This window comes from Clarias gariepinus, chromosome 4 (assembly GCF_024256425.1).
Source record: "Clarias gariepinus isolate MV-2021 ecotype Netherlands chromosome 4, CGAR_prim_01v2, whole genome shotgun sequence".
Taxonomy (NCBI): Eukaryota; Metazoa; Chordata; class Actinopteri; order Siluriformes; family Clariidae; genus Clarias; species Clarias gariepinus.
In genome coordinates this window covers 21,928,832-21,955,271 of record NC_071103.1, presented here as the reverse complement: position 1 = coordinate 21,955,271, position 26,440 = coordinate 21,928,832, and the positions used below count along the sequence as shown (strand labels likewise).

General features: G+C 37.5%; 1 protein-coding gene across 2 annotated transcripts; it reads left to right on the top strand.

The window, feature by feature from the left end:
- The first annotated feature begins 9,194 nt into the window (after positions 1-9,194).
- On the top strand, positions 9,195-23,180 carry cblc (Cbl proto-oncogene C, E3 ubiquitin protein ligase). 2 transcript variants are annotated; one of them, XM_053495186.1, is made up of 12 exons: positions 9,195-10,574; positions 13,915-14,061; positions 14,268-14,424; positions 15,159-15,280; positions 16,906-17,043; positions 17,123-17,210; positions 17,870-18,001; positions 18,487-18,714; positions 19,312-19,467; positions 19,667-19,716; positions 20,864-20,922; positions 22,884-23,180. In XM_053495186.1, exons 1-12 carry the CDS (start codon positions 10,195-10,197, stop codon positions 23,084-23,086), a joined length of 1,860 nt encoding a protein of 619 aa, XP_053351161.1. In that variant the 5' UTR covers positions 9,195-10,194; the 3' UTR covers positions 23,087-23,180. The 2 variants fall into 2 exon arrangements, with proteins under 2 accessions (XP_053351161.1, XP_053351162.1); XM_053495187.1 differs by lacking the exon at positions 9,195-10,574 and adding an exon at positions 13,735-13,859 and having other exon boundaries at positions 13,948-14,061.
- The last annotated feature ends 3,260 nt before the right edge of the window (positions 23,181-26,440 follow it).

The window sequence follows — 26,440 nt, the reverse complement described above, 5'->3', positions numbered from 1 at the left end:
AATAGCGAACACAGCAGTCGTCATTCACTACCTAGGGTTAGTGACCTAGGGTACCTACCTAGGGTTAAGTATCTGAGCCACTGAGGACGCAGTGGCTGAATTTAGTTTTTAAAGCTAACGTCCCCGCTGATTTACCTAAATGCGTTCATGTTTGCGATGATCATTTTTCACCAGACTGCTTTATAAACGAGGGTCAATATAAAGCAGGTTTTACTAGGAAGCTGCTCCTAAAAATAGATCTGTACTAACGCTTCGTGTTCCTGCTTCATCTTCACCAGGCTCGGTGAGTGTGATTTATTTTACTATGACTCTTTGCAGATCGCCTTTTCTAATAATCACGATAAATGCGGAGTGTAAGTTAACTTATACTCTCATAGAACATGGTTATGGCTTCTTCTCTATGTACATCCGTCTCTATATAATCCCTAATCGCCCGTTTATAATAAACAATGCATTGAGGTGATTGTCTAGTTGCAAACTGTGTACGTAGTCGGAAAACTATATTATGCTTACCTTTGTTACGTTAGATGGTTTATAACGATGTCTGTCGAAGATTAAGAAGTCATGTAAACACATCAGTAAACACATCGCGTCCGTATCTCTCTCAGTAACTTCTCCACTTTTGTTGCTGTTGCTCGCGGCAGCGTAACAGCCCGTTAATTCATGCACATGCAGTGATGAGAAAGACAAATCGAGTCGATGCATGTCCATTCTTTTAATTTCTGTGTTGTCAGGCGATATTACAAAATTCCGGGTGGGTTCCATACTTAAATCAAACCAAAAACGACTTAAGAAAACAGGCTCAGGCTCTATATTCCAGCGTTTTTCAGTTTGGACTGCATTACCCACAAAGCATTGCCCGTGTGTGGCAATACTTTGTGGGTAATGCAGTCTAAAGCATTGCCTGCACTGGACTACACTCCCGTGGCTATACCCCACGTGTGTTGTGAAGACACGGCCCACAGAACTGGGGGGGCGGGCTCAGCAGAGATCATAAGATCATAAGACGAGATCTTCAGCCAGAAGCGGGGCACCAGGATGGGTCAGACAGGTCCGGAGGGCAGAGGGAGTCTGGATCACTGGCAGCTCAGGAACGACATGTGTAGCTCGACAGAGAGAGAGAGAAAGAGTAAAAAGGGGGGGACAGGAGGAGAGAGGAAAAAGAAAGAGGGGGGAAAGAGAAGAAGAGGAGAGATGGCAGTTAGGTATGGTCACAGTCACACAATGTATAATGTGAATGTATATTAACTGTAGAGTGCAAGCAGAGACTCCGGCAGGACTAACTATGACAGCATAACTAAAAGGGAGAGCCAGAAGGAAACACAAACATGAGGGCTTCCTGACATGTAAAGCAAACAATCACCTCACCGTCAACAAACCTGAGTGATCAATGAGAGTGAGGAAGACAGCATCCAAACATACCAGTTCACCATAATACTCTACGTCCATGAGTCCCCCTGATCTGCTCCTTTACCTAAGGCTAATCTATTTATAAAAATGCTTGGCTAAATAAATAGGTTTTTAGCCTGGACTTAAACACTAAGACTGTGTCTGAGTCCCGAACACTATTTGGAAGACTATTCCATAACTTTGGGGCTTTGTAAGAAAAAGCTCTGCCCCCAGCTGTATTTTTCATAATACGCGGTACTGACAAGCAGCCTGCATCCTTTGATTGAAGTAGGCGTGGCGGATCGTAAGACACTAGCAGTTCGCTCAGGTACTGCGGCGCGAGACCATTTAATGCTTTATATGTCAAGAGTAGTATTTTAAAGTCAATGCGAAATTTCACAGGGAGCCAATGGAGTGAAGATAAGATAGGGGTGATGTGCTCATATCTTCTGGTTCTGGTGAGGACTCTTGCTGCTGCATTCTGGACTAGCTGAAGCTTATTTATGCATCTAGCTGAACAACCAGACAGTAAGGCATTACAATAGTCCAACCTAGAGGTGATAAAAGCATGAACTAGTTTTTCTGCGTCGTTTAGCGACAATAAATTTCTTATTCTGGCAATATTTCTGAGGTGAAAGAATGCTATCCTGGTAATATTATCTACATGTGCTTCAAATGAAAGGCTGGAATCAATAATCACACCAAGGTCTTTCACTGTTGCATTTGATGGAACAGAAAGGCCATCTAAAGTTACGGTGTGATCTAAAATTTTACTCCTAGCTGTATGCGGTCCTATGACTAGAACTTCTGTCTTATCCGGATTTAGCAGAAGGAAGTTAATTAGCATCCAATTTCTTATGTCCTGCACACATTGCTCAATTTTAGTAAGCTGTTTTTTCTCATCAGGTTTTGCTGAGACATATAACTGTGTATCGTCAGCATAACAATGAAAACTAATACCATGCTTACGGATTATGTTGCCCAGAGGAAGCATGTAAAGGGAAAAAAGCAGTGGACCTAAAACTGAACCCTGCGGAACGCCAAACTCCACTAGAGAACATGCAGAATAATCACCATTTAAGTCTACATACTGATAACGATGGGTCAGATAGGATCTGAGCCAGGAGAGGGCTGTACCCTTAATTCCCACTACATTTTCTAATCTGTGAAGAAGAATAGCGTGATCAACGGTGTCAAAAGCTGCACTGAGGTCAAGTAATACAAGCATAGTTACACAACCCTGATCAGAGGCCAATAGAATGTCATTTACTACTTTAACGAGCGCTGTCTCTGTACTGTGATGAGGTCTAAATCCTGACTGATACAGTTCATGTATGCCATTTCTATGTATATATGAGCATAGCTGCTCTGCTACTATCTTTTCCAGGATCTTAGAGATAAAGGGGAGGTTTGATATTGGTCTGTAACTGGACAGCTGACAGGGGTCGAGGTCAGGTTTCTTAATTATTGGTTTGATAACTGCTAATTTAAAAGATTTTGGAACATATCCAATGCTGAGTGAAGAATTAATTATTCTCAACAGGGGTTCTATTATTGCTGGTACTATCTGTTTAAGAAAATGTGTCGGTACAGGATCTAATATACAGGTTGATGAATTTGAAGAAGAGATGAGTGAAATTAGTTCATTCTCTTAAAGGGGAGTAAAGTATTCTAGGTTCTGGTCTGACATGGCTAGATTAACATCTGCATCAATTACATTGTTCGGTTTCAAAACCTCAATTTTATGCCTAATATTTACAATTTATTATTAAAAAAGTTCATGAAGTCCTCACTATTGCATGATGTTGTTGTGGAGATTACAATCAGTTACATTACAGCGTTGCTTTCTGACAAAAGTAACAAGTTAGAGTACTTTTCCATTTCAGAAAATGAAAACTCCTTTGTGATTCTTCATGCATGTTGTTTTAATCAAGACCTTTATAATTATTCCACCATCATCACTCAGTAAAGATTGGCCCATATGGTTAAAAAAAATTACTATATAACTGAGTACTTAAATGGATTTACTTTGTAACGCGTTACACCCAACACTGGTAACTACTGTGTGGAAATTGGTTGCTTTAAAAGTAGACACATTTTCAACATGTTTAATTATCTTTAAATATTTACCCTATAACAGAAACTTTGCATAAAGTAGCCTGTGGTAATAATTATACACTTTTTAAAAAATATATAAACATATATTATATATAAACATATATTATCATATATTCTATTTTCACAAAGAGCTAATTTTAAGACCTTTACAGATCTTTTATTAACCAATCACAGTTCTAGAATTGCTGCGTCATCCCTAGCAACGGGTCAACCACACCACCTCACTAAATTAAAGGTTTTTGTACTTTCCTTACTCAGAGTTGCTCTGAGACGTTTAATAAATCACTTTTAGTCTAGGACTCCCGGCTAGGACTTTTTAGGCTATGATTTTTAAATAAACTGTTTTGGTGTTTTAAATTAACAAAAGGTGCACTAGAGGAGCAACAATGTGACGTTCCCCCAAAACAGGAATGGTATTTACAGGTCGAGGCAACTGACATTTTTCCCTTCTGACTGTCTTTCACTTGTTTTGCATTTGGCTAGGTTCATTGTCACTACCAGTAGCATGAGGCGATTGCATAGGCAGTCCAACTCCTCGAGGATGGCAAATTGCCAGAAGATGCTACAGGCTACATGTCCTCTTCAGGCTAAACCACGGCACCCAGAGTGTATTAGAGATTAAATCCTAGGACCCACTGTCAGACCCTGCCCTGTGCAGTGGGTCCTGGGTTCCTTCTGGTGCATGGCAATTTGATTTTTTTTTTATTAACTGATTTGATTTCTTTGATATTTTGATACCCCACATCTTATTTCGTCTTATTCCATTTTATTCCACATCTTATTTATGTTAATTGTATTTTTTTAGTGTTGTGTGTGTTGTTGACGTCTCTCCTGGGATAGGCCTGGAGCCTATCAGCCTATCCCAGGAGACTTAGGGCACGAGACTGGATACGCCTTGGACAGGGTGCCAATCCATCGCAGGGCACACACACGCACTCAGACTCAGACACTTTCTACCGGCAATTTGGAAACACCAATTAGCCTAATCTACATGTCTTTGGACTGTGGGAGGTAGGAAGGAAGGAAACCCACCAAATATGGGGAGAACATGGAAACTCCATGCACACAGAGACGAGAATCGAGCCTGGTCAGGAATCGAACCCAGAACATGGAGGTGCAAGGCGACAGTGCTAACCACTACACCACCGTGCCGCTGTAAGCTAATGGAATACAATTTTTGGTTTACTCAAAATTTTCTGTATTTTTTTTGTTGTTGAGTAAACCAAAAATTTTAAGGAAGGTGAATATACTGTGCGTCCAGGAGACCAAGTGGAAAGGTAGCAAGGCTAGAAGCTTAGGATCAGGGTTCAAATTGTTTTACCATGGTGTGGATTGGAAAAGAAATAGAGTAGGAGTTATTCTGAAAGAGGAGTTTGTAAGGAATGTTCTAGAGGTGAAAAGAGTATCAGACAGGTTGATGAGTATGAAGCTGGATATTGAAGGGGTGATGTTAAATGTTGTTAGTGTCTACGCCCCACAGGTAGGATGTGAGTTAAAAGAGAAGGAGAAATTCTGGAGTGAGTTAGATGAATTGATGCAGAGCATCCCCAAAGGTGAAAGAGTGGTGATCGGTGCAGACTTCAATGGACATGTTGGGGAAGGGAACAGAGGTGATGAAAATGTGATGGGCAGGTTTGGTCTTCAGGATAGAAATGTAGAAGGACAGATGGTGGTGGACTTTGCAAAGAGGATGGAAATGGCAGTAGTAAATACTTTCTTCCAGAAAAGGCAGGAACATAGGGTGACATATAAGAGTGGAGGCAGAAGCACTCAGGTCGACTACATCTTGTGTCGACGTTGTAATCTGAAAGAGATCAGTGACTGCAAAGTGTTGGTAGGGGAGAGTGTAGCCAGACAACACAGGATGGTGGTGTGTAAAATAACCCTGGTGGTAAGGAAGGTGAAGAGGACTAATGGAGAGCAGAGAACAAAGTGGTGGAAGCTGAAAAAGGAAGAATGTTGTGTAGTCTTCAGCGAGGAGTTGAGACAGGCTATGGGTGGTCAGGAGGTGCTTTCAGTTGACTGGACAACTACAGCCAATGTGATCAGGGAGACAGGTAGGAGGGTACTTGGTGTATCATCAGGTAAGGGAAAAGTGGACTTGGTGGTGGAACGAGGAAGTCCAGGAGTGTATACAGGGAAAAAGGCTAGCTAAGAAGAAGTGGGACTCTGAGAAGACTGAAGAGAGTAGACAGGATTACAGGGAATGCAGCGTAACATGAAGGTAGAGGTGGCAAAGGCCAAACAAAGAGCATATAAGGACTAGATTGGATAGTAAGGAGGGAGAGGTGGATCTGTACAGGTTGGCGAGGCAGAGAGATAGAGATGGGAAGGATGTGCAGCAGGTTAGAGTGATTAAAGATAGAGATGGAAATGTACTGACAGATGCCAGGAGGGTGATGGGAAAATGAAAGGAGTACTTTAAAGAGTTGATGAATGAGGAAAACGAAAGAGAACAAAGAGTAGAAGAGGTGACTGTTGTGGAACAGGAAGTAGAAAATATTAGTAAAAGTGAGGTGAGAAGGGCGTTGAAGAGGATGAAGAGTGGAAAGGCTGTTGGTCCTGATGACATACCTGTGGAGGTATGGAAGTGCTTAGGAGAGGTGGCAGTAGAGTTTCTAACTAGTTTGTTTAACAAGATCTTGGAGAGTGGGAGGATTCCAGAGGAATGGAGGAGAAGTGTATTGGTGCCGATTTTTAAGAACAAGGGAGATGTGCAGAGCTGTGGCAATTATAGAGGTATAAAGCTAATGAGCCAGACAATGAAGTGGTGGGAAAGAGAAGTGGAAGCTAGGTTAAGGGCAAAGGTGAGCATTTGTGAGCAGCAATATGGTTTCATGCCTAGAAAGAGTACATTAGATGCAGTATTTGCTTTGAGGATGCTGATGGAGAAGTACAAAGAAGGTAATAAAGAGTTGCATTGTGTCTTTGTAGATTTAGAGAAAGCGTACGACAGGGTGCCAAGAGAGGAGCTGTGGTATTGTATGAGAAAGTCTGGAGTAGCAGAGAAGTATGTTAGAGTGGTGCAGGACATGTATGAGAGCTGTAAGACAGTGGTGAGATGTGCTGAGCCCCATTTTGTTTTCTCTGGTGATGGACAGGATGACAGATGAGGTTAGACAGGAGGCTCCATGGACTATGATGTTTGCAGATGACATTGTGCTCTGTAGCGAGAGCAGGGAACAGGTGGAGGAAAATTTGTAGAGGTGGAGGTATGCTCTGGAAAGCAGAGGAATGAAGGTTAGCCGCAGCAAGACGGAATGCATGTGTGTAAATGAGAGGAACCCAAGAGGAACGGTGAGGATACAGGGACCAGAGGTGAAGAAGGTGCAGGACTTTAAGTACTTAGGGTCAACGGTTCAGAGCATCGGAGAGTGTGGAATGGAGGTGAGGAGGCAGGTACAGGCAGGTTGGAATGGGTGGAGAAAAGTTTCAGGTGTGCTGTGTGATAAAAGAGTATCAGCTAGAATGAAAGGAAAGGTGTACAGGACAGTGGTGAGACCAGCAATGCTCTATGGCTTAGAGACAGTGGCGCTGAAGAAAAGACAGAAGGCAGAGTTGGAGGTAGCAGAGCTGAAGATGTTGAAGTTCTCCTTGGGAGTGACAAGGATGGATAGGATCAAGAATGAGTTCATCAGAGGGACAACCCACATTAGATGTTTTGGAGATAAAGTCACAGAGGCCAGATTGAGGTGGTTTGGACATGTTCAGAGGAAAGATGGTGAACATATTGCTAGAAGCATGCTGAGGTATGAACTGCCAGGCAGAAGGTCTAGAGGAAGACCAAAGAGGAGATTTATGGATGCAGTGAGAGAGGATATGAAGTTAGTTGGTGTGAGAGAAGAGGATGTAGAGGATAGGGTTAGATGGAGGCAGATGATTTGCTGTGGCGACCCCTGAAAGGGAACAGCCGAAAGACAAAGAAGAAGAAGACTTTAACAAAGATGTACTGTAGTTAAGGGCTATGCACATGCATCAGTGGCTTAATAGGAGGATTCTGTTGGGTTCAGGTCCCAGCCAATGCCCCACACTGACGGTAGCATCTGGGTTTTCAGAGAAAAAAGGAGAGCATTGTGTCAAAACCTCACTCACCCACTCATCTTCTAAACCGCTTTATCCTGTATTTAGGGTCGCGGGGACCTGGAGCCTATCCCAGGAGACTTAGGGCACGAGACGGGATACACCCTGGACAGGGAGCCAATCCATCGCAGGGAGCACACACATACACACACTATGGGCAATTTTGCGGATGCCAATTAGCCTAACCTACATGTCTTTGGACTGTGGGAGGAAACCAGAGTACCCGGAGGAAACCCACCAAGCACGGGGAGAACATGCAAACTTCATGCACACAGAGACGGAAATCGAACCTGGCTGGGAATCGAATCCGGACCCTGGAGGTGCAAGGCGACAGTGCTAACAACTTCACCTCCGTGACACCTTATGTTAGAGATGACATCTAAAATAAAAGCTGTGCTGGATTGGATGATCCCCTTTGGCGACCCCTAATGGTAGGAGCTGGAAGAACAGCAACATTTATTTACAGTATATTTACCTAGGCCTCATTAATTATGCTTATCAGTCTACTGAAAATTATACATAACATTTAAACACCAGGTAAAAATGACAGGATCAAACTATTAATTATTATTTGTTTGATTTATTTTAATCAGAATAGCATATGGCTTCTTCATGCGTTTGTTAACTCAAGTAAAGTCTGCATAATTACATCTGCTTTATCCAAACAGATACTCATTGCATTCTCAAGTGTTCAAAAATTTAGTGGTAGACTTAAGCAGTCAATGTTGAGTAACATTTATTAGAAAGGACTTCTCTGAGAAAGTATGCCTTAAGTAACTTTTTTCGTCACACTCTATGTACTGAAAAAAAAAAACACTCAGCTAATGTACTGTTGCCTTTTTGCTGAAAAACATCTGACTGTCCATATTCTACATCTAGTCTGAACTTCCAGGATTCTCCACTGTCATTTACCCACTGTCCCCTGAAATGGGAGCGATTTTTACTAATCAAATCCTTGGTACATCATGACACTTTTTTATTTCAATGTGGTGTACACATTTCAGGATTGGTTAAGGATGAATTATTAAATCACAAGTAACCATGGTAACCAATCTATTCTAATTAAACTGTATGTAGTTTATGGAGCTCAAACATCAGCTCTGATGTAGGGAGGCCTATATATATTTTGGTGGAAGTGGGAGTGCAAATTTGTGGTCCATTTTTTATTTTTACTACCATTTTCCTTCTATTTTAGCTGTGGCAAAAAATTAAAATAAAATAAATGTTTTCCATTGAAGCAGAGAAATTAACTATTTAAATGTATTAATTAATAGTTTATTCTAAATTATCCATTCCAGTTTGACTTTATTTCAGACTGCTCCAGCCTTTAATGACTTGGTAAAGGAATATTGTGGGTGGCTAAAATAAGCCTTTAAAGGCTTTTAAAGCTAAATAATGCAGGCTTCTCTCTCTTATTTCTCTCAGTATCTCTTTTACACACACGCATGCAAACACACACGCACACGCACACGCACACATGCTTTACATACATATTCCTATTATGATACGACACTCCTTCTGTCTGCCCGCTTGAGGCTTTAAGTAAACCAACCTGTTTGTCAGGCTGTTTCCTACCCGGAAACTGATCAAAGTAAGTGTGGGGAAAGGCAGTGAGTAAGTGACAGAGAGCATGTGTGTGTGAGTGAGAGAGTGTGAGTATAATTGAGTGTGTATGTGTGTGTGCAAATGTGTGTGTGTGTGAGAGAGAGAGAGAGAGGTCTATATCTGAATGCCTTCTGGTGCAGACATACACGGATCTTTTTTTGCAACCCATTTTGAGATTTAAGACAGAATCAGAGCATAGGAAATGAGACCATCGTTTGGATGCCAGATATAAAGTGCCTACTTGTGAGTAACAAATGGGGGGATGACAAAAAAAAAAAAAACAGACAGTAACTGGCATTCTATTATTATGTAGAAATGTATGTTGTCTTTTCTAATGGTTGCAAGAAAAAGGAAACTTAACTTGATGTAGAAATTTATAGTAGATATAGCTTTAGATTTAAAGTTATAGTACTGTTTTTCGAGCAAAATACTTCGAGAACTTTCGAGGACTTGAGAACTTTTATCATTTTTATCTTTGCTTGTTAGCTTTCCTCGCCGTCAAGAAAGACATTTGCACAGACTTGTCAGGTTATGACGTGCGGAATTACATTATGCAACAATGACAAAAGCTCTATGAACTTTAGAACTAAAAAAAGTATTGGCAAGACAACGATTCACTTATTGGGCATTGTGTAATGTATCACATCAGTGATCGTCATCAGTGGTTTGGAACAGAAACATAAAAGGTAAATTATAAAAGGAAGTGACTTATGCTAAAAGGCAGTACAAGGGACTTGTAAGGGCTACCTGATGGTTGGATAAGCTTTAGATGGCTTTGCCTCTTTACTTTTATGGTACGTAGGTGTTTATTGACAGGGAGTAGTCTTGAAGCTGTGTAACGGAAGTATTTGATACCTAGAAGCATAGCGGTCATTGGAGACTGAAACAGTCTAGACCCTGACCAGATGGGGGGTGGCTTTTGCTCAGTGTGCCTCTTTAATTGTAAATGTACTTGGACAACAACTTCATAGAGAAAGACACCACATCACATTCCTTTTGGTGATGGCTGGAAGTTTTATGGGATTTGTCCGAAGTTTCGACCCCGATTCATCTAGCTCTGAATCTCAGCCACTAACAAGCGCAGACCTTAAACTCCTTAACAAGGTTCTAAAAAGACTACAAAAATTGCACAGGCTGTGCACTGATCAACGGCTAGGTCTAAAGAATAGCCCTCCATATCTCCCCGAGCTGGTGAGGGAAACGGTAAACCTCCTCAGTGACATCTGGGCTCCTTATAGAGGCTCACTATCAGCCGTGCCACGAGGGGATGAGGGAGAGTACCTGAGGATCCATGTGCAACACTTGCTGGATAAGACAGACAGGGCCATCCTGCTGTTCAAAGAGGGCAAAGAGAAGATATTTGAAGAAAAGTCAAACTACAGGTGAGGTCATTATTTGCAAAGACTTTTTTTTTTTTTACGTAATAAAGGAATGACACAAGCTGATTTTGTTGCTTGTAAATATAAATCCAGATTCAGGAAAGTACATACAAGAGTATTAAAGAACTAGAGAAATAATTGTAATGTTGACATAATGTGTTACCAAATTCCTCTTAAAGACTAACACTAAAGCCTGCTTTTACAGATAGCTGGGTGAACTACAAGTTATCACACAACATTACACATGCTATACCACTGCTTAATGTGTTATGTATGCTGTGAAAGTGAGACATGGTGGTTGTAACTGTCTCGTTTCTATTCATTTTTAAGAACTAAAATTTTTGCTCTTTTAGTTTAAATTTATCACCTGCCTACATAAAAGATAACATGCATGTTTTGTCTTCAGCATTAAATGGGAACAAGTTGCTGATCTGTTCTGAATACTAATAGTCTGTGTGAATAAGTACTGCAAGCCAAAGGCCTTTCTTATGCTAACAGAGAAACCTCAATTTGCAGTTAAATATTTGAATGTAACTTACATTTATTTAAATATACTATGAGCACCATACGCTTGGTCAGGAAAAAAAAAAGGATAGTATCACAACAAATTTTGATATGCAAACTTACTTACCAAGAAGATAAAAAAAAGAATGAATCAAATATCACAATATGAAACAAAGAAATGTATAAAATTAAATAGATATGTGATTTATGGTGTACAATAAGCTATGGGCAAAAACGCATAACGATTGGTAATATTACATAAAATCAAAGAAATAATGAGATAGCAATCTAAGGAATTAAATTGAAACAAAAGTATCATTGTGTATTTTTTAATTTGATTCATAATACAATATATTTATCCGTCACCTGTGCAATTGTCAACGTCATGGAAAAGAAGTTTGTTCTTGTTTGCGATTGAGTTTCATCATTTTGTCTGTTTTAAACGAATCATTTTTTATCCCGGCACATAGGAAAAGAAAATAAGTAATTCTCCAGCAATATTAAAATAAGAATCATAGCTTTAATACTGTATAGCAGGTCTTGCAAGGTAAAAATACTGACTTGCTAGTCACACATGGGTGCTGGTGTCAAGTGAACAAATAAACCATAATATTTACTGGGTACAATTTTAAAGGTACGCTATATATACCTGTCTAGACAAAGAATACAGAATAAAGATCCAAAAGCTGCACACTTGAGCATAACTGGCCAGCAGAAAATAATCTATATGGATGTGGTAGAAGAGTACCTGGCAATGTGTCTAGGGTAATAACTTCCAGTGTATATCTTTTGTGGCCTTAGTAATAAGGGTGCATAATTAGGAATAGCCATTATTCTTTTGAAAATCATCATTTGTTATTTAAAAACAGAAATATACCCATACGATATCTTTGTGTCGATAATGTAGTATGACTTTTATAAAAATGGGACACCACATCGCTTTTTACATTAAATTTAACTGGATTCTATAACAATGAAAAATTATCATCATTTGCGCGTACTACACATGGCTTTAAAATCTCATCGAAAAAAAAAGCTTTTTAGAAAAAAACTAAACTATAATTACTTAACTATTAAATAAATAATAAAAAAAAATTACTTCATTTTTAGGCAAGCGGTATTATAGCTGATAATGTATATATGAGTATTATTTTTACATACTAACTTTTTTGTATAACAAAGCATGTATAACAAACAACAAATCAGAAAACTTTTTTTAAAATCTCATTTATTGGCACAGAAGTGGTTTTAATATGCCAAAGTTTTTGCCATTTATACATACCAAAGAAATGCGGCTTATACATTAGCTGAACATAAATGACTTGAGCATGAATTATGTGTGACCATGTCTTTGAAAACTGAGCTAAAGTAATTTTTTTTTGTGAATCACGGTTTTCTACATAGAATTATACCACATATGATTCATAAAAAAATACTTTACACCGACATTGTCATATATTCTATATATGATAATATAAAATATGATATTTTTTATTTTATGATATTATATATATAGACTTCCGGACTTGACCAGTGACTTGAACTGTACCTCAACTAGAATATATATCTATTATGAGCTAGCTATATTATCAAGATGAAAAATAATGCCAAAATGGATCACAAACACTGAGTGCTCTTCTCTTTTTATACCACATAGGCGAGAAAGTTGGCACAATCGAGTCTAATCAGTATGTGTACTTTGCAGTAAACATCCATTAAAAAATCATGTGCAAGATCATCATGTGATCTTGCAAAATGATATATTCATGTGCGTGTCTGTGTGTGCAGATAATGTTTAAGCGGGACAGTATATATACACAACAATAAATGCACCCAATAATAAATGTTAATACATGTATACACAAACACGATAATTTTACTGTTTAGCTTAAACATTAAACACATTTTAATTTGCGTGAGGAGATAAAGTGGAACGCAAAGATTCAAAAGTGCAACACTGATAACAATGACTAATGGAAAATTAAGTCTTTGAAAAGTAGCCCAGAGAAGGAGGTAAACATGTGCTCATCCTGTCAGAGTGGAAAAACAATCCTCAGGCCTCAGCAGTGCTGGTTAACTGTCTGACTTGTTTTTGGTGACACCTTTTTCATGCATCAAAACTGCCTCTTAAAAAATAACTTCTCTCTATCACCTGTAGCTTCACTGACCTATGAATGACTTTGAAAGGGCTGTTTACCTAAAAAAAGAAGCATGTGCATACAAATGGTTCACAATAAATGTAAAAGAGGTGATAGAGTTATGCAACTTTAACTAAAGTATTATTTCAATTTGGTAATAAAAAGTGACAATATATTTGTACCTATATTTGTACCTAACATTCTATTGCTTTAATTGCAATGAATGCACATGCACAAACATCATTTCAAGTATTAATAGACATTCATTGTTCTTGGGTATGTGGGGGTGGGAGTAGGGTTGAAGAATGGTAACATATAGCAGGTCTATTTGTATCAGCAGTACACACAAGTGCTAACGTCTTCATGGTAAGAATCAATGTATGGTCAGTTGCCAGTGGAAAATTCCGTCAGTAAACTACAAAGACTTAGGACAGGAAATGTCAAACTGTGACTTCCTGTTGGTAGTATCTTGCATGCAAACACTTTTACAGTGTATGTCTGTCTATAATTTACCTGTTTAGCCTGTAGTTAAATGTGGTGTATGCAGTGCAGTCAGTTCTTAACATGGTGCCAGCATGTTTATGGATAACAATTGTCTTGAGAGGAGCACGTTCAGATGTGCTTTATTATTGAATATAAGAACAAGGTAAAATGTTTAGCTAGTCCAACTAAGGTTATTATTTTATGTGCTTCTTTTTCAGGAGAAACTTGACAAAGCTGTCTTTGCTGTTTAGTCATATGCTTTGGGAACTACGGGCTGTATTTCCAGGAGGCCAATTTCAGGGAGATAACTACAACCTAACCAAGACAGAGGCAAGAGAGTTCTGGAGGAAGATATTTGGACAGAAGTAGGTGAATGTAGCAATACATTCTGCATTTATAAGTTGTTTTCTAAAGTATGTTTATTTAATGATTTTGTTTTTATTTATTTATTTTAATTGATTGATCTGAGTGTCTTGCTATATATTCAGAGAAATTCATGTCAGTTTGTGTACTTTCCATATGCAAAAGTAAAAAAATATATTTTTTCCTTCTTGAACTGTTTCACATTCAGGTGCATAGTTAAGTGGAATATATTTAAACAGCATTTGAAAAATGTTCACAACTTTGAGGAGGGAATGGAGGCCATGGCTCTAAAGTCAACAGTTGACCTGACTTGTAATGATCACGTTTCTATCTTCGAGTTTGACATCTTCACCAGACTATTTCAGGTAACTGCATTACATGAAACCATTTAAAAAGAATTAACAAGGAATGTATGTCATGGTCAAGTTATACTTTTTTAAAAATGTAAGTTTATAACATTTTAAATTCTGGTTACCACCCAAAGTGAAAAGAGAAGAAATTACATTTTAGGATTTGATTTCACTGAAAGGTATCCCATCTACCTCTATATTTATGAACTAATCTGTTAATCAAAAAAATAATCAAATAATTTCTTTTAAATTGAAAGCATTATAAAGTTAGAATTTGGAATAAGCTATCAAACTGATTATCGGTTCCATTCACATGAACTTTTTCATCACCCAAGATAACCCATGACATTTTAACATATCGTTGTCATCTCTTCACTATTCATGCTGACTTTAATAAGGAAATAATCGCTAGCTCAAGAAGTAGACTTTGTTCTTTAAGGTTTATTCCTTGGTATTCATATAATTTTATTAGGCATTTAGGAAAGTAGTCTAGTCCTGTTTAAATGATGATGTAAGGCACCGATGTATCCTAGGCATTTTTGACTGCCTGTGTCTGATCAAAATTAGATCAATCTAAATTATTAGCCTTAATTTATGGTTCCATTATAATAAGTCATTAAGCTATGTAAAACATAATTAAATTGTTAGAAAACTGCACTGCTTTAGACTGCAATATTTGTTTTCTTATCACATACATTTTAATGAAGACATTTTTTCTTTTATTTTATGTAAATGCCATTTTGTCTCAGCCATGGTCTACACTGCTGAGGAATTGGAATCATTTAGCAGTGACACACCCAGGGTACATGGCCTTTCTCACTTACGACCAAGTACAAGCCAGACTGGAACACCATAAGCATCGTCCCGGCAGGTCAGTCGTAGTAGCACAAAGAAAATAATTTGTATATATATATATATATATATATATATATATTTATTTATTTTTATTTATTATTATTTTTTTTTATTTATTTATTTATTTATTTATTTATTTATTTTTTACCATATTTCATACTTAGTGGAATATGTCAATTAGTACAATGTCAAAATCAGAAAAAAAAAATCATAGGTTGAGTGTCAGTGTGATACTTGAAAATTCTAGCCATAAAAGACAGTGACAGAAGGATGGTTTGAATACTTTCTTCCTTATTTTGTTCTTGTCGTAAATCTTTTCTCTTTAACCTCAAACAGTTCTCCTTGTGAATAACACTTATTACACACACACACACACCACATTTTGTTCTTTTTCGTTCTGCTTTCTTCTATGGTTCCTAGTTCACTGCAACAGACAAAATCACTAATCACTAACACTAAAGATGCCTGACCATGCTCCCACCACCACATACCCTCCAGTGTCCATCTCAGGTTGGGAAGCAACCTGGTCAGTAGTCGACACTCTGACCTTTTTAAAAAAGTAAGTCAGCTGCAGGCATATGTGTCCCCGTTCTGTCAATTCTGTCAGATATCAACAAATGAGCTATTTATTGGCACATCTTTCATGTGGTAAGGTTTCTAGAGTGGAGCATGGTTTAACCAGAAAGTGAAGGCTCTCGCCAAGATGTGGTAGTGAAAGTTGAGGACTGTATCATCAATGCCAGGGCATTCTTCCTTAATAGTACTGATTGTACTCTTCCGCAATGAAACGCCCCACCACTTTCTCCCGTCGCTCTGATGAGTCCTTGTGTAAAAGGATGGGGAGAGAGAAAAATAAAGTGAATGTAATAGTGGGCGTACGGAGAGTGTCGCCTCTCCTTATGGAGAGTCCATCCATGGCCCAGGTTTCATTCCCACACTCCCTGATGCAGAACCATCCACCTGCACAGAAGGGAAGACAAACACAGAGAAATATCAGGAGAGAGGCCAGAACAAGAGAGAGAGAGAGAGAGAGAGAGAGAGACCAGGATTGAGGACTCCCTCGAGGTCTTGGTCCTGACCAGGAACCGCAGGCATTCGTGTGAATAGGTAGGGCTGTGGGTGTTCACTGAAAATCACCATGTAAAATCGGCCTGCTAGCTACAGTATAATAAATAGACATGGAACTTTATGCCAAATACTGTAGGATTTAAATGTCAATTTAGGAGGTTTATAAGAAGTTTACCAAATCAGGGGTACTCTGGCTGTTGTTAAGTTTTGAGCCGAAAGGACATGAAGGTAAAAAACAGTTACTTTTATATGGTGTTTTATATTGCCTTAACACAAACCAACCCTTGACACATCATAATGTAGGGGTTTAGGAAAAATGTAACAGTCCTTGACAAGTCTTTATAAATTGTAGCAAATTTTGAGGTTTCATAGGTATTCCAACAAGTACATTGTTAAAATGCATTAGTAACTGATTTGTTCCTTAGCCAATTTGTTGGCATGTGATTTCATAGATTTAATCAACAAAGAAAAGTAAAGAAAGTTATCTCACAAAAAGTTCAGGAATGGTGGAAAGCCCCTTTACCAAGAAATTGTGAAGTTCTGTACTTAGGCTCCCTTTTTCTGTCTTTTCAGCTACATCTTTCGTCTCAGCTGCACCAGGATGGGCCAGTGGGCAATCGGTTATGTGACCTCTGATTGCAGCATTCTACAAACCATTCCAGAAAATATGCCATTATATCAAGTTCTAATACAAGGCTTCAGACAGGGATGGTGAGTGCACGTTACAGAATTTTCAAAGCAGACATTTAAAAAATAAAATATTGATGATTTTAAATGTGTGTGTTTGCAGCTACCTGTATCCAGATGGACGTGATGTGAATCCTGATCTCTCAACTTTGTGTACTTCATCTCAGAAGGGTCACATCAAAGTCACAGCGGTAACGATTACAAGTTCTATTCCTGGAGTGTTACAATGACAATTATATTGTAAATAAAAAAAACAAAAAACAAACAAACAAAAAAAACAAAAAACAACAAGCCAGAATTCATGTTTAAATCAGCATGTTAAAAGGTATAAAAGTGTCATTGAAACAGATGATGTATTGTGCTACATTATGAGCAATAAGTACACCCCCACACAATTCGATATGTAAATTTTGTGGGGGTATAAATACAGCTAATAACCCTATTGAGTTGAGGTTAGCTGTAGTTGATTTGCCTGTGTCCTAAAATTAATTCTGCAAGCACAGATTGTTCTCCACAAGAATGAGGTTTTTGTTTAAATATTGCTATTTTGTTCAAGGCTTAATAATTCAAGCATATCAAATGCCATCCGCCACTGTCACCCCTCCCCTATGTGGTTTGAAAAGAAATGACCCGTGTCTGTCTAGAAGTGACAGTAAATTACAGTAAATCTTAGTAATAGATGGTAGGTCATAAGCACTGCAGAAACGTCTGTATTTTATTTATATATTTATTTTTCTTTTAAAGTACTTGCTTGCAATTTTGAAGTAATAATGTAATTATTTCTCTCTCTATCTCCCTCTCTCTCTCTCCCTCTCTCTCTGTGAATCTTTTTTCATGACTTTCTGAACAGGAGCAATATGAGTTATATTGTGAAATGGGCAGCACATTTCAGCTGTGTAAAATATGTACAGAGAGAGAAAAGGACACTCGCATTCAGCCCTGTGGACATCTGCTTTGCCGGCCCTGTCTCAACGGCTGGCAGGTATTCAATCTTATTCTAATCTAACCAGTTATTTCTGACAACAGCATAATTTGACACAATACTTTGCTTACTGAAAAATATACTCAAGGACATAATTTAGATTTAAAAATTCCATCCAATAATAAACATTTAGATTATTATTCAGGACTTAAAATCATTTGTTTGTGAGTGAGAGTGAGAGAGTGTGTGTGTGTGTTTCCACATCCTTTGTTCTCACCCAACAAAGTATTTTCATTTTCAACCCTAAAGGCAAGTAGCGTACTCATGACACTGTTTAAACAACAGCATTTTTCTGTAAACGTTTCATTTTGGATTGCAGTAAATCTAGAATTTAATGCCTCTAATGAATGTAGCATTAATGTCCTAAATAATTTTACACAAAGTGCAATACATTGACACATTTATCATAAGACGTGTTCACATAATCTAATTTCTCTTGGCCAGCTGCTTATGCTGTTTGTATTGTATTTTCACACCGGGAACAGAAGTCAAATGCGCACACCTGCCCTTACTGCCGTTGTGAAATTGAAGGGACAGAGTGCATTCTCATCGAGCCTTATCGGCCCACAAGAGACAGAATGCTTGGAAGAAAAGAAGAAGATGAGGACGATGAGGACGATGACGACGACGATGACGACGACGATGACGATGATGACGATGAAGATCATGAAGATGTAGAACTAGTTATGAAAAAACTGGCTGCCATGAAAAGGGTGAGCGGTGGTGCCCTGCATGCATAAATGGGCAAGTCTTTAAAAATCCATATTTGAAAATAAGATAATTTGGTTTATTTTCTGAAACTGTTTACACAGGCTACAGTTATACAGCTTATATGTATATGTCCTGATAAAATTTTGACCGCATTAATTTTGTAGTTAAATGTGTGTGTAGTTAGCAGATCACCACACAATGTATGCAAAATAGTTAATACTACTTGACAAGCAACTTCCTGTGCATATATTCTCCAGTTTCCAGTCACTCTATGCAAAGGTTAAGTGATGTATCTAGTTCCTATAAAGTTGTTATTTTTGAAAGTCACTGACCACTTGAAATATTTAAAGGACTTTGATTGTCAAATATGACTAGATGAACCATTTACGCTTATGTAATCAGGCTTACAAATTTACAATTGTATAACATCTGGCTAAAATGTGTCTCTCCCCAAAGTGGTTTGAGTGATTTTATTTATTTATTTAATTATTTAAAAGGCTTTGGTGCTTTAAAAATGTATTTTATGTATTAATTCAAATATTTAAGTTAAATGCTAATAGTTATAAGTTTTCATTTATATTTCTTATCTGCCATAACAGGCATCACAAGAGGAGTATCAGGTTCCTAGTTCCAGTTTAGTACCTCCTCCACTTCCACCAAAACACAATAACACAATGTCCTCCCCATGCCCGTCTCCCAAACCATACGTCTATCCTCGTGTCAGAGACAGGCTATTTAAAGGTCACACCAACTCAGTGAGTGTCTTTTCTGCAGTCAAATCCTGTATATAATTTTTGTAACAATTGTGATATACTTTATTTCTGTAGATAAAATTACAGGTTTTCTTCATGCAGCACATTATTTAAAAATACCTCTTAAAGCACAAATTAAGAGTTGAAGGCCTTATACTGCAACTACATTCATATAAACACTATATTTTTTCTCTATAACAAGGTGCCACCGTCAGAAAACCATCTAAATCAATTTGAGGAAACCTCAGACAGGTAAGAAAATAAAACCTATTTAAAGCATAAATGTTTATACACATAATCAATAAAATAAATGTTTTTAAATAATTTGCTTAAAATTACTTTCTTACCTACTACCTAGTTTCCTGACACAGTATTTGAATAGTCTTCGCCTTAGTCTCTCAAGTGTCTTCGCCTTGGTGTCTTATTTATTTATGAAGTATTTATGACTCTTGTTTATTTATGAATACTGTAAATTAATAAACAAACAGTTTCACAGCAAAACTAGATATTAGACTGTTTGTCTACAACAAAATATTTTCCAATAAAAAGTTAGCTATGTATTCTTCTTTTAGAAGCTTTGAACTATCACTAGCACTGGTTGTGCTGCAATTGGCATATGATGCCCATCAATATTTACAAACCTAATATTTATAAACGAAAATTAGGCGGAGAGACAATGCTACACCACTTAGGAGACACATAATCACCTTGTGTACAAGAAAAATGAGATACACATGTTGTGTGTGAAAAGCTGCTGCAGGTGGTATGCCTGGTTATGTGTGCTATACCCAATTCTTCAATCGGGATTTTTGAACTCAGTCAAAACTTCCTAGGACAACTCATGTATATGCATTTAGTCGATACTTATCGGACTTTATGTAGCACTTCCTGTACTATGATAAAGTGCTGTTGTCAAAAACAGAAGTGAAACTATTAGGGGAAAGAGGCTGACAATGCATTGTAAACTGAAGTTTCTGTATCGTTTTTAATGTTGCTTATGATCTTTAACAAGGTTTTGTGCGCAACAAAACCTGATACTGACCCGATTGTTCTAACCAACACTATTATGGACACTAAATTACGTATTGAAATGGCGACAAACACAACTGCAAGCTGATTTATTTAATGTGACAAAACTGTAAAGGATGGAAGTTGAGTGTTTTGCAAAATCATTCAAAATGAACACTGATATAATCAGCACAGTTTTGAAATAGATTTTTGCCATTTGTGCTAAATGTTTCAACACACTTGTGGCTTGAAAAGATGCACAAAATATTTTTTTACTTGTTTTGCAAAACAAAGTGCAAAAACAAAATTTAGTTCTTATTTTGCTGTTAAACTTTTCAAATAATTTAAGCATTGAACTAATTTTTCACTTCTTTTTTCTCATTTTTTCAAGGCAGCTACAATATGAGACAGAGCAGAGCTGTACATCACTCTCCCAGACGGGCAGAAGAGGTATCTTCTTTTGTATCTCTATAGCTGAGTGCAAAATTCACATGTCCACTATAATTTCTAACTGCCTTTCTTACTGAATAGGCCTAAATGACCAGGAACATGGTTTCTTTTTCTTTAGAAACACATTATATGCAACAAAATTAATATGCTTTGCTAGGCTGGGTGATAAAACAATCTTGATATCTTTCAAAGCTAAGAAGATCATTGACAAAAAGCAACACGACATCAATTATATGGAAGTGATTTGTATATATTAAAGGTACAAAAGCACAGATTAAGATGCTCTCTACCAGAGTGTACCCATGACACACTAGGAAAGTTGTGACTCATAGCCAGTTGCCAGAGGTTGAGTGTTATAACCAGCGGCGATACTAAAGTCATTTGGGGCACTTGGCAAATTTTTCAAGGGACCTCTCCAACCACCACTCATCACCACTACTTATGTGTATCACAAAAAAGAAATAATTTTTTCAGCCCTCAGGGCCCCCCTAGTGGCTTGGGGCACCACAAGGGGCACATAACTTGCCTAATGACAAACAGCATCTCTGGTTAAAGCCATAGATCATCTTACAGTCATGTGTAAAATGAAGTGCCTGCTTTTTAAATTGTAGTCTTTTGGATAAAAACCTAATAAAATCATCTAATTGTAGCAGATCTTATGATTAGGAAAGTACATTCTTAGACAAAGTTATTTGTTAAACTGAAATGTTACAAAAAGAACATACAGGTAATATTAAGTGCCGCCTTACTGCTTCCACAGGATTTAAGAGGATAAGTTGCAGCCAGGAGCTAGTCATCAGCCCTTAATTTATTGATCATCAGAGGTTCTGTCTGTTTAAATAGGTCTGGAGCATCCAGGTGTTCACACAATGTCAGGAGAGAAAGACATAAGCAATGGTCTTGGAGAAGCAGTTGTTACTGCACATCAATCTGAAAAGGGTTATAAACTGTTTTCGACCAATTTAACTATAAAGTCATTGCCTTGTGTTTATGTGATCAGAGATACACACTGCTGCAGGCATTAAAATAGGGACTCTATGCTCAGTACATGACGCATGCTCCTTGCAGAGCTCATTCAAGTTTTGCAGAAATACACTGGCCTGCATCGTTCCCCACCTCCCCCTAGTTTGTTTTTAAGTTAGGTAGTTAGTCCGTGATGCATGTGGGCCTGTTTTTTGTCATCACTGTTTGTCATGTAATATGACAGTTTTTCCTTTTCTAGTGCAGCAAAAATGTTCTTGCTGCCATTTCATTTTTCCTGACTTCCCGATACAGTTATAGCCTAGTACACAGTTATTTCCAGTGTGCTGTTGAGACACCACTGGCAGCTTTTAAGGTGGAATGGTTTTCTGTAATTGATGCATGAGTTGACACAGTGTATCAATTAATATTATTCCAATGTGAACACTCATTTTTTAGGTTTTAGTCATTATTAGGATGCTCTTCAATCTGGTAATATTATCAGACTTAAACTGTGATAATTACTAATGTTAATGAATATGGGTGGGGGGTGGGGGGGCATTGTCATGATCATATGTTTTTTTATGTTTTGTCAAATTGCCCAGTCCTATGCTTTACTTTTTTCATCTATCTCCTCCATTCAGGTGCCCTATTAACGTGGTCATCAACTTAGCTTCATTTCTTTTGCAACACATTTAAATTTATAAATTAACCACAGACCTTCTTCAGGCATCAGGGGGCGCTATAGTTAACCTTTAAGGTAGCGGCAGCATCCCCAATGTCCCAACTGGTGCTGCTCATGTTGCTGAACATTAAGGCATATATTATTTAGGGCATTGTTTAGGGAAGACTATTAAATGAATAATAAGTGTTTGATGATAAAATCAATTAGAAAAGTAACTGTGTAAAACATTTTACTGTACAGTGGCATTTTTGGCTAGTACTAATCTGTCTTACAAAAAAAGGTATAAACAAAAATTTTTTTTTTCCTTCTTTTTCAGGTGTAGCCCCATGGTCTTTGCCTTCACATTCAAGTAAAAAGAAGAAAGATAAAAGAAGGAAGGAGGTAGAAGACAGGAACGATTTGGAAACAGAGTTGCCAGAAGAAAGACAAAGTCAAAAAAGCTCTCAGAGACAGAGACAGCTCTCATCTTTAACCTTCCTTAAGGATTTTACCATGGAAACAAATATAACAAAAGACTGAATTTTCTCTATGTACACTATAAAAAATATTACATTTATGTTCAGTAATGTGTAACTATTTTAGGCATATGCGAATAACAGCTGTGGAGCAATAATGTCTTTAAAACATTTCTACAATCAAAAAATACTATAATAAGCAGTGAACAGTAAATAATGAAACAAAGACAATAACGGCTGTGATGACCCTTTGCAGTTTTATTAGGAAACTAGATGCTTAGTTTTACTGAACATCCTGCAGAACCAGCCACAGTTTGTTGTACCTGCTTTTTTCATGCATGCAAACCATAAGCTTTCTTTTTTCTCTGAAAAGTGGTCTTTTACATAATACGATACTTGGCCCACAGATATTTTTAACAGATCAGATCAGATCTGATCTAGATAAAAAACAGATCCAAGACAAAGACCGATCAAAACCTTAAATAATGATACTGATCAACAAAATACCAAACACCTGTTTACAACCTGTGAAGCACAATTCAGTAATGCACAACATTAACATAAAAATCTCAAAACCCGAAAATCCAAAAAGAACTACCCAAATGTGCTACTCTAAAGTGCCAAATGGTGGTCCCAGATATCCCTCCCAAAATATTTTTCAGGCTTCCTCACATGGAGCCTGTGGCATAACAGGGCATTGGAATGGGGGCATGCCTGTGTGTTGGCATAGGGATGGAGCTTGGAGCTTGTTGTGGGCATGAATATTGAGCCAGGAGTGGGCACAAGCACGGAGCTTGGTACAGAGGTGAATCTTGGCATGTGCACTGGGTTGGAACAAGGCGCGCTGCTTCTCGATTCTTTGGGGAATGCATGGTGCTGGCACAACATTCTCAAAGCCAGGAGGTGTCGCTAGTCCCTGAAGCTTGAGTACAAAGCAAGCTGTGGTTTTTAAAACAAGGAGAAGGGGCTAGCATGGTGGTGTGATGTCATAAAAATTTTGGTGGCGGTGCAAACATGATGTCCTCACTGCCAGGTGGTTGAAAGGGGAGACCTACCTGTATCTGCTACTTTGTGATGGTTTTGCTTTTTGTAAATGGGTGTATGGGCTAAGGTATGCCACTAGGAGGCAACCCTCACAATATGGTTAAATAACAATAATAAAAACTGTAAATGGAAACAAACAAACAAAAACGAAATCCTGTTAGTTGCACGGAAACAATAAAAAAAAAAACTAAAAAATTTAGTATAAAATGCTTTTTATCATTAAAAGTCAACACATATTACGTTATATTAAACATGCCCAGACTTTACTTAATTAAATACAAACAACTATAAACTAATAATTTTTCATATTTAATAGACATAATACTATATAATAAAGTGTTGTTAAATGACCATTGTTTCTATGTTGCCAACACGTGTTGCTATGTAAACACCAAAATGGATTTTATTTCATGTTTTTAATTTTATAATTTTTTATTTGATGTGTGCATGTGTGCCTGTGTATGTGTGTGTATGTTCAACTGTAATACTATAAAAGCAACAAGGCATAGATGTAATTTTTTTTTTTTTACAAAACTTTAACCTTTAGTTTTTGGTACTGCCACATCCGCCCATTATTTTACAGTAGGTTTACAAAATGGTTTTAATGTGGACATAGACCAAACAATCTACAGTCTTATGCAAAAGTTTGGCCACCCCTACATAAATAACAGATTTAGGTGATTTTTTAATAAAAAAGATGTTATCAGTCTCTCTTGGAAATGGAAAAAATTCACAATATTTTCAACAAACATTAATGCATATTTACTTTTCATGTCATAAATTGAACAAAGATAACAAAAAATTAAACCATTATTGTGGCACTGTGCAAAAGTTTGGGCACCCTACATAATCAGTACTTAGTAACACCTCCTCTGGCACCCCCTTTTTATAGCCAGCTAAAGGTCTTTCAATTCTTTGTACTTGGGATTTTCTCCCATTCTTCCTTTCAAAAGGCATCTAGTTCTATAATATTCTTTTGTCATCTTGCATGCACAGCTCATTTAAGATCTACCCACCAATTTTCAATGATGTTTAAATCAGGGGACTGTGATGGCCATTTCAAAACCTTTAGCTTGCATCTCTTGAGGTATTCCATAGTGGATTTCAAGTTTTTTTCAGCTTCAGCTTTTTAAAAAAAATATTTTTACAAATGGTGTGATGTTTGATTTCAAATTTGTTGGTATTTAGTGGAATCCATTTTCCAATCCACCCATGCAATGCTTCCTGTGCCACTGGCTGCAACACAACCCCAAAGCGTGATAGATCCACCCCCATGCTTAATAGTTGGCAAGGTGTTCTTTTTATGAAATGCTGATCCTTTTTTTTTTCAAACATGCCTTTGCTGATTGTGGCCAACGAGTTCTATTTTAACTCCATCAGTCCACAGCACTTGTTTCCAAAACACATCAGGCTTGTGTAGACGTTCTGTTACATACTTCTGACATTGGATTTTATGATGGGGATGCAGGTAAGGTTTTCCTCTGCTGACTCTTCCATGAAGGTCTGTAAGCATTGCTACACAGTGAAATGGTGCACCACCACTCCTGGCTCTGCTAAATCTTCTGCAGGTTTTGTGGGGGTTTTGATTTGTCTTTTTGACCAGCATACGAGCAGTTCCCTCTGAGAGTTTTCTCAGTCTTCCAGATCTAATCTTGACCTCCGCAGTTCCCCTGAACTGCCATCTCTTAATTACATTTCTCATTGTGCAACTGCAAGCTGACAACATCTATTTTTAGCCTTCTCCTGCATTGTGTGCCTCAATAACTTTCATTTTTAAAGTCTTACACAGCTGCTTAGAGGAACCCATGATTGTTGAATATCTGAAAGTGTGTGCTCAAGGTTTGAAGAGTCAAAGTATTTGTAAAGCTTTGAAATGGGCATTTAATAATGACAGCTTTTGTCATGCATCAGATCTAATGAGCTGATTAAGGTCTGAAACTGTGTAAAAAAGAACTCTTAGAGTGCCCAAATTTAACAGTGACATTATTATGTTTTTATTACTTATTTTTGTTCAATTCATGGCATTAGAAGTAACTATGCATCAATATTTGTTGAAAATATTGTGCATTTTTTCCATTTCCAAGTTAACATCTTTTCAATGAAAAAAATTATTAAAATCTGTTATTTATCAAGGGTTGCCTAAACTTTTGCATAAGACTGTATAACGTTAGGTGGACTTAACTTCATAAATTATACTGACATACTGACATGTGTAAGTAAATATGTATTTGAAATATTTACGTATTTAGACTATGCAGTGAAATAAGGAAACAAAAAAGAAACAAGGAAACTTAAATGCTTATGTGTAAATGTATGGGACATCCGTGAATATACACATATACATTGCCTGAAATAACATATTTCCAAAAATATC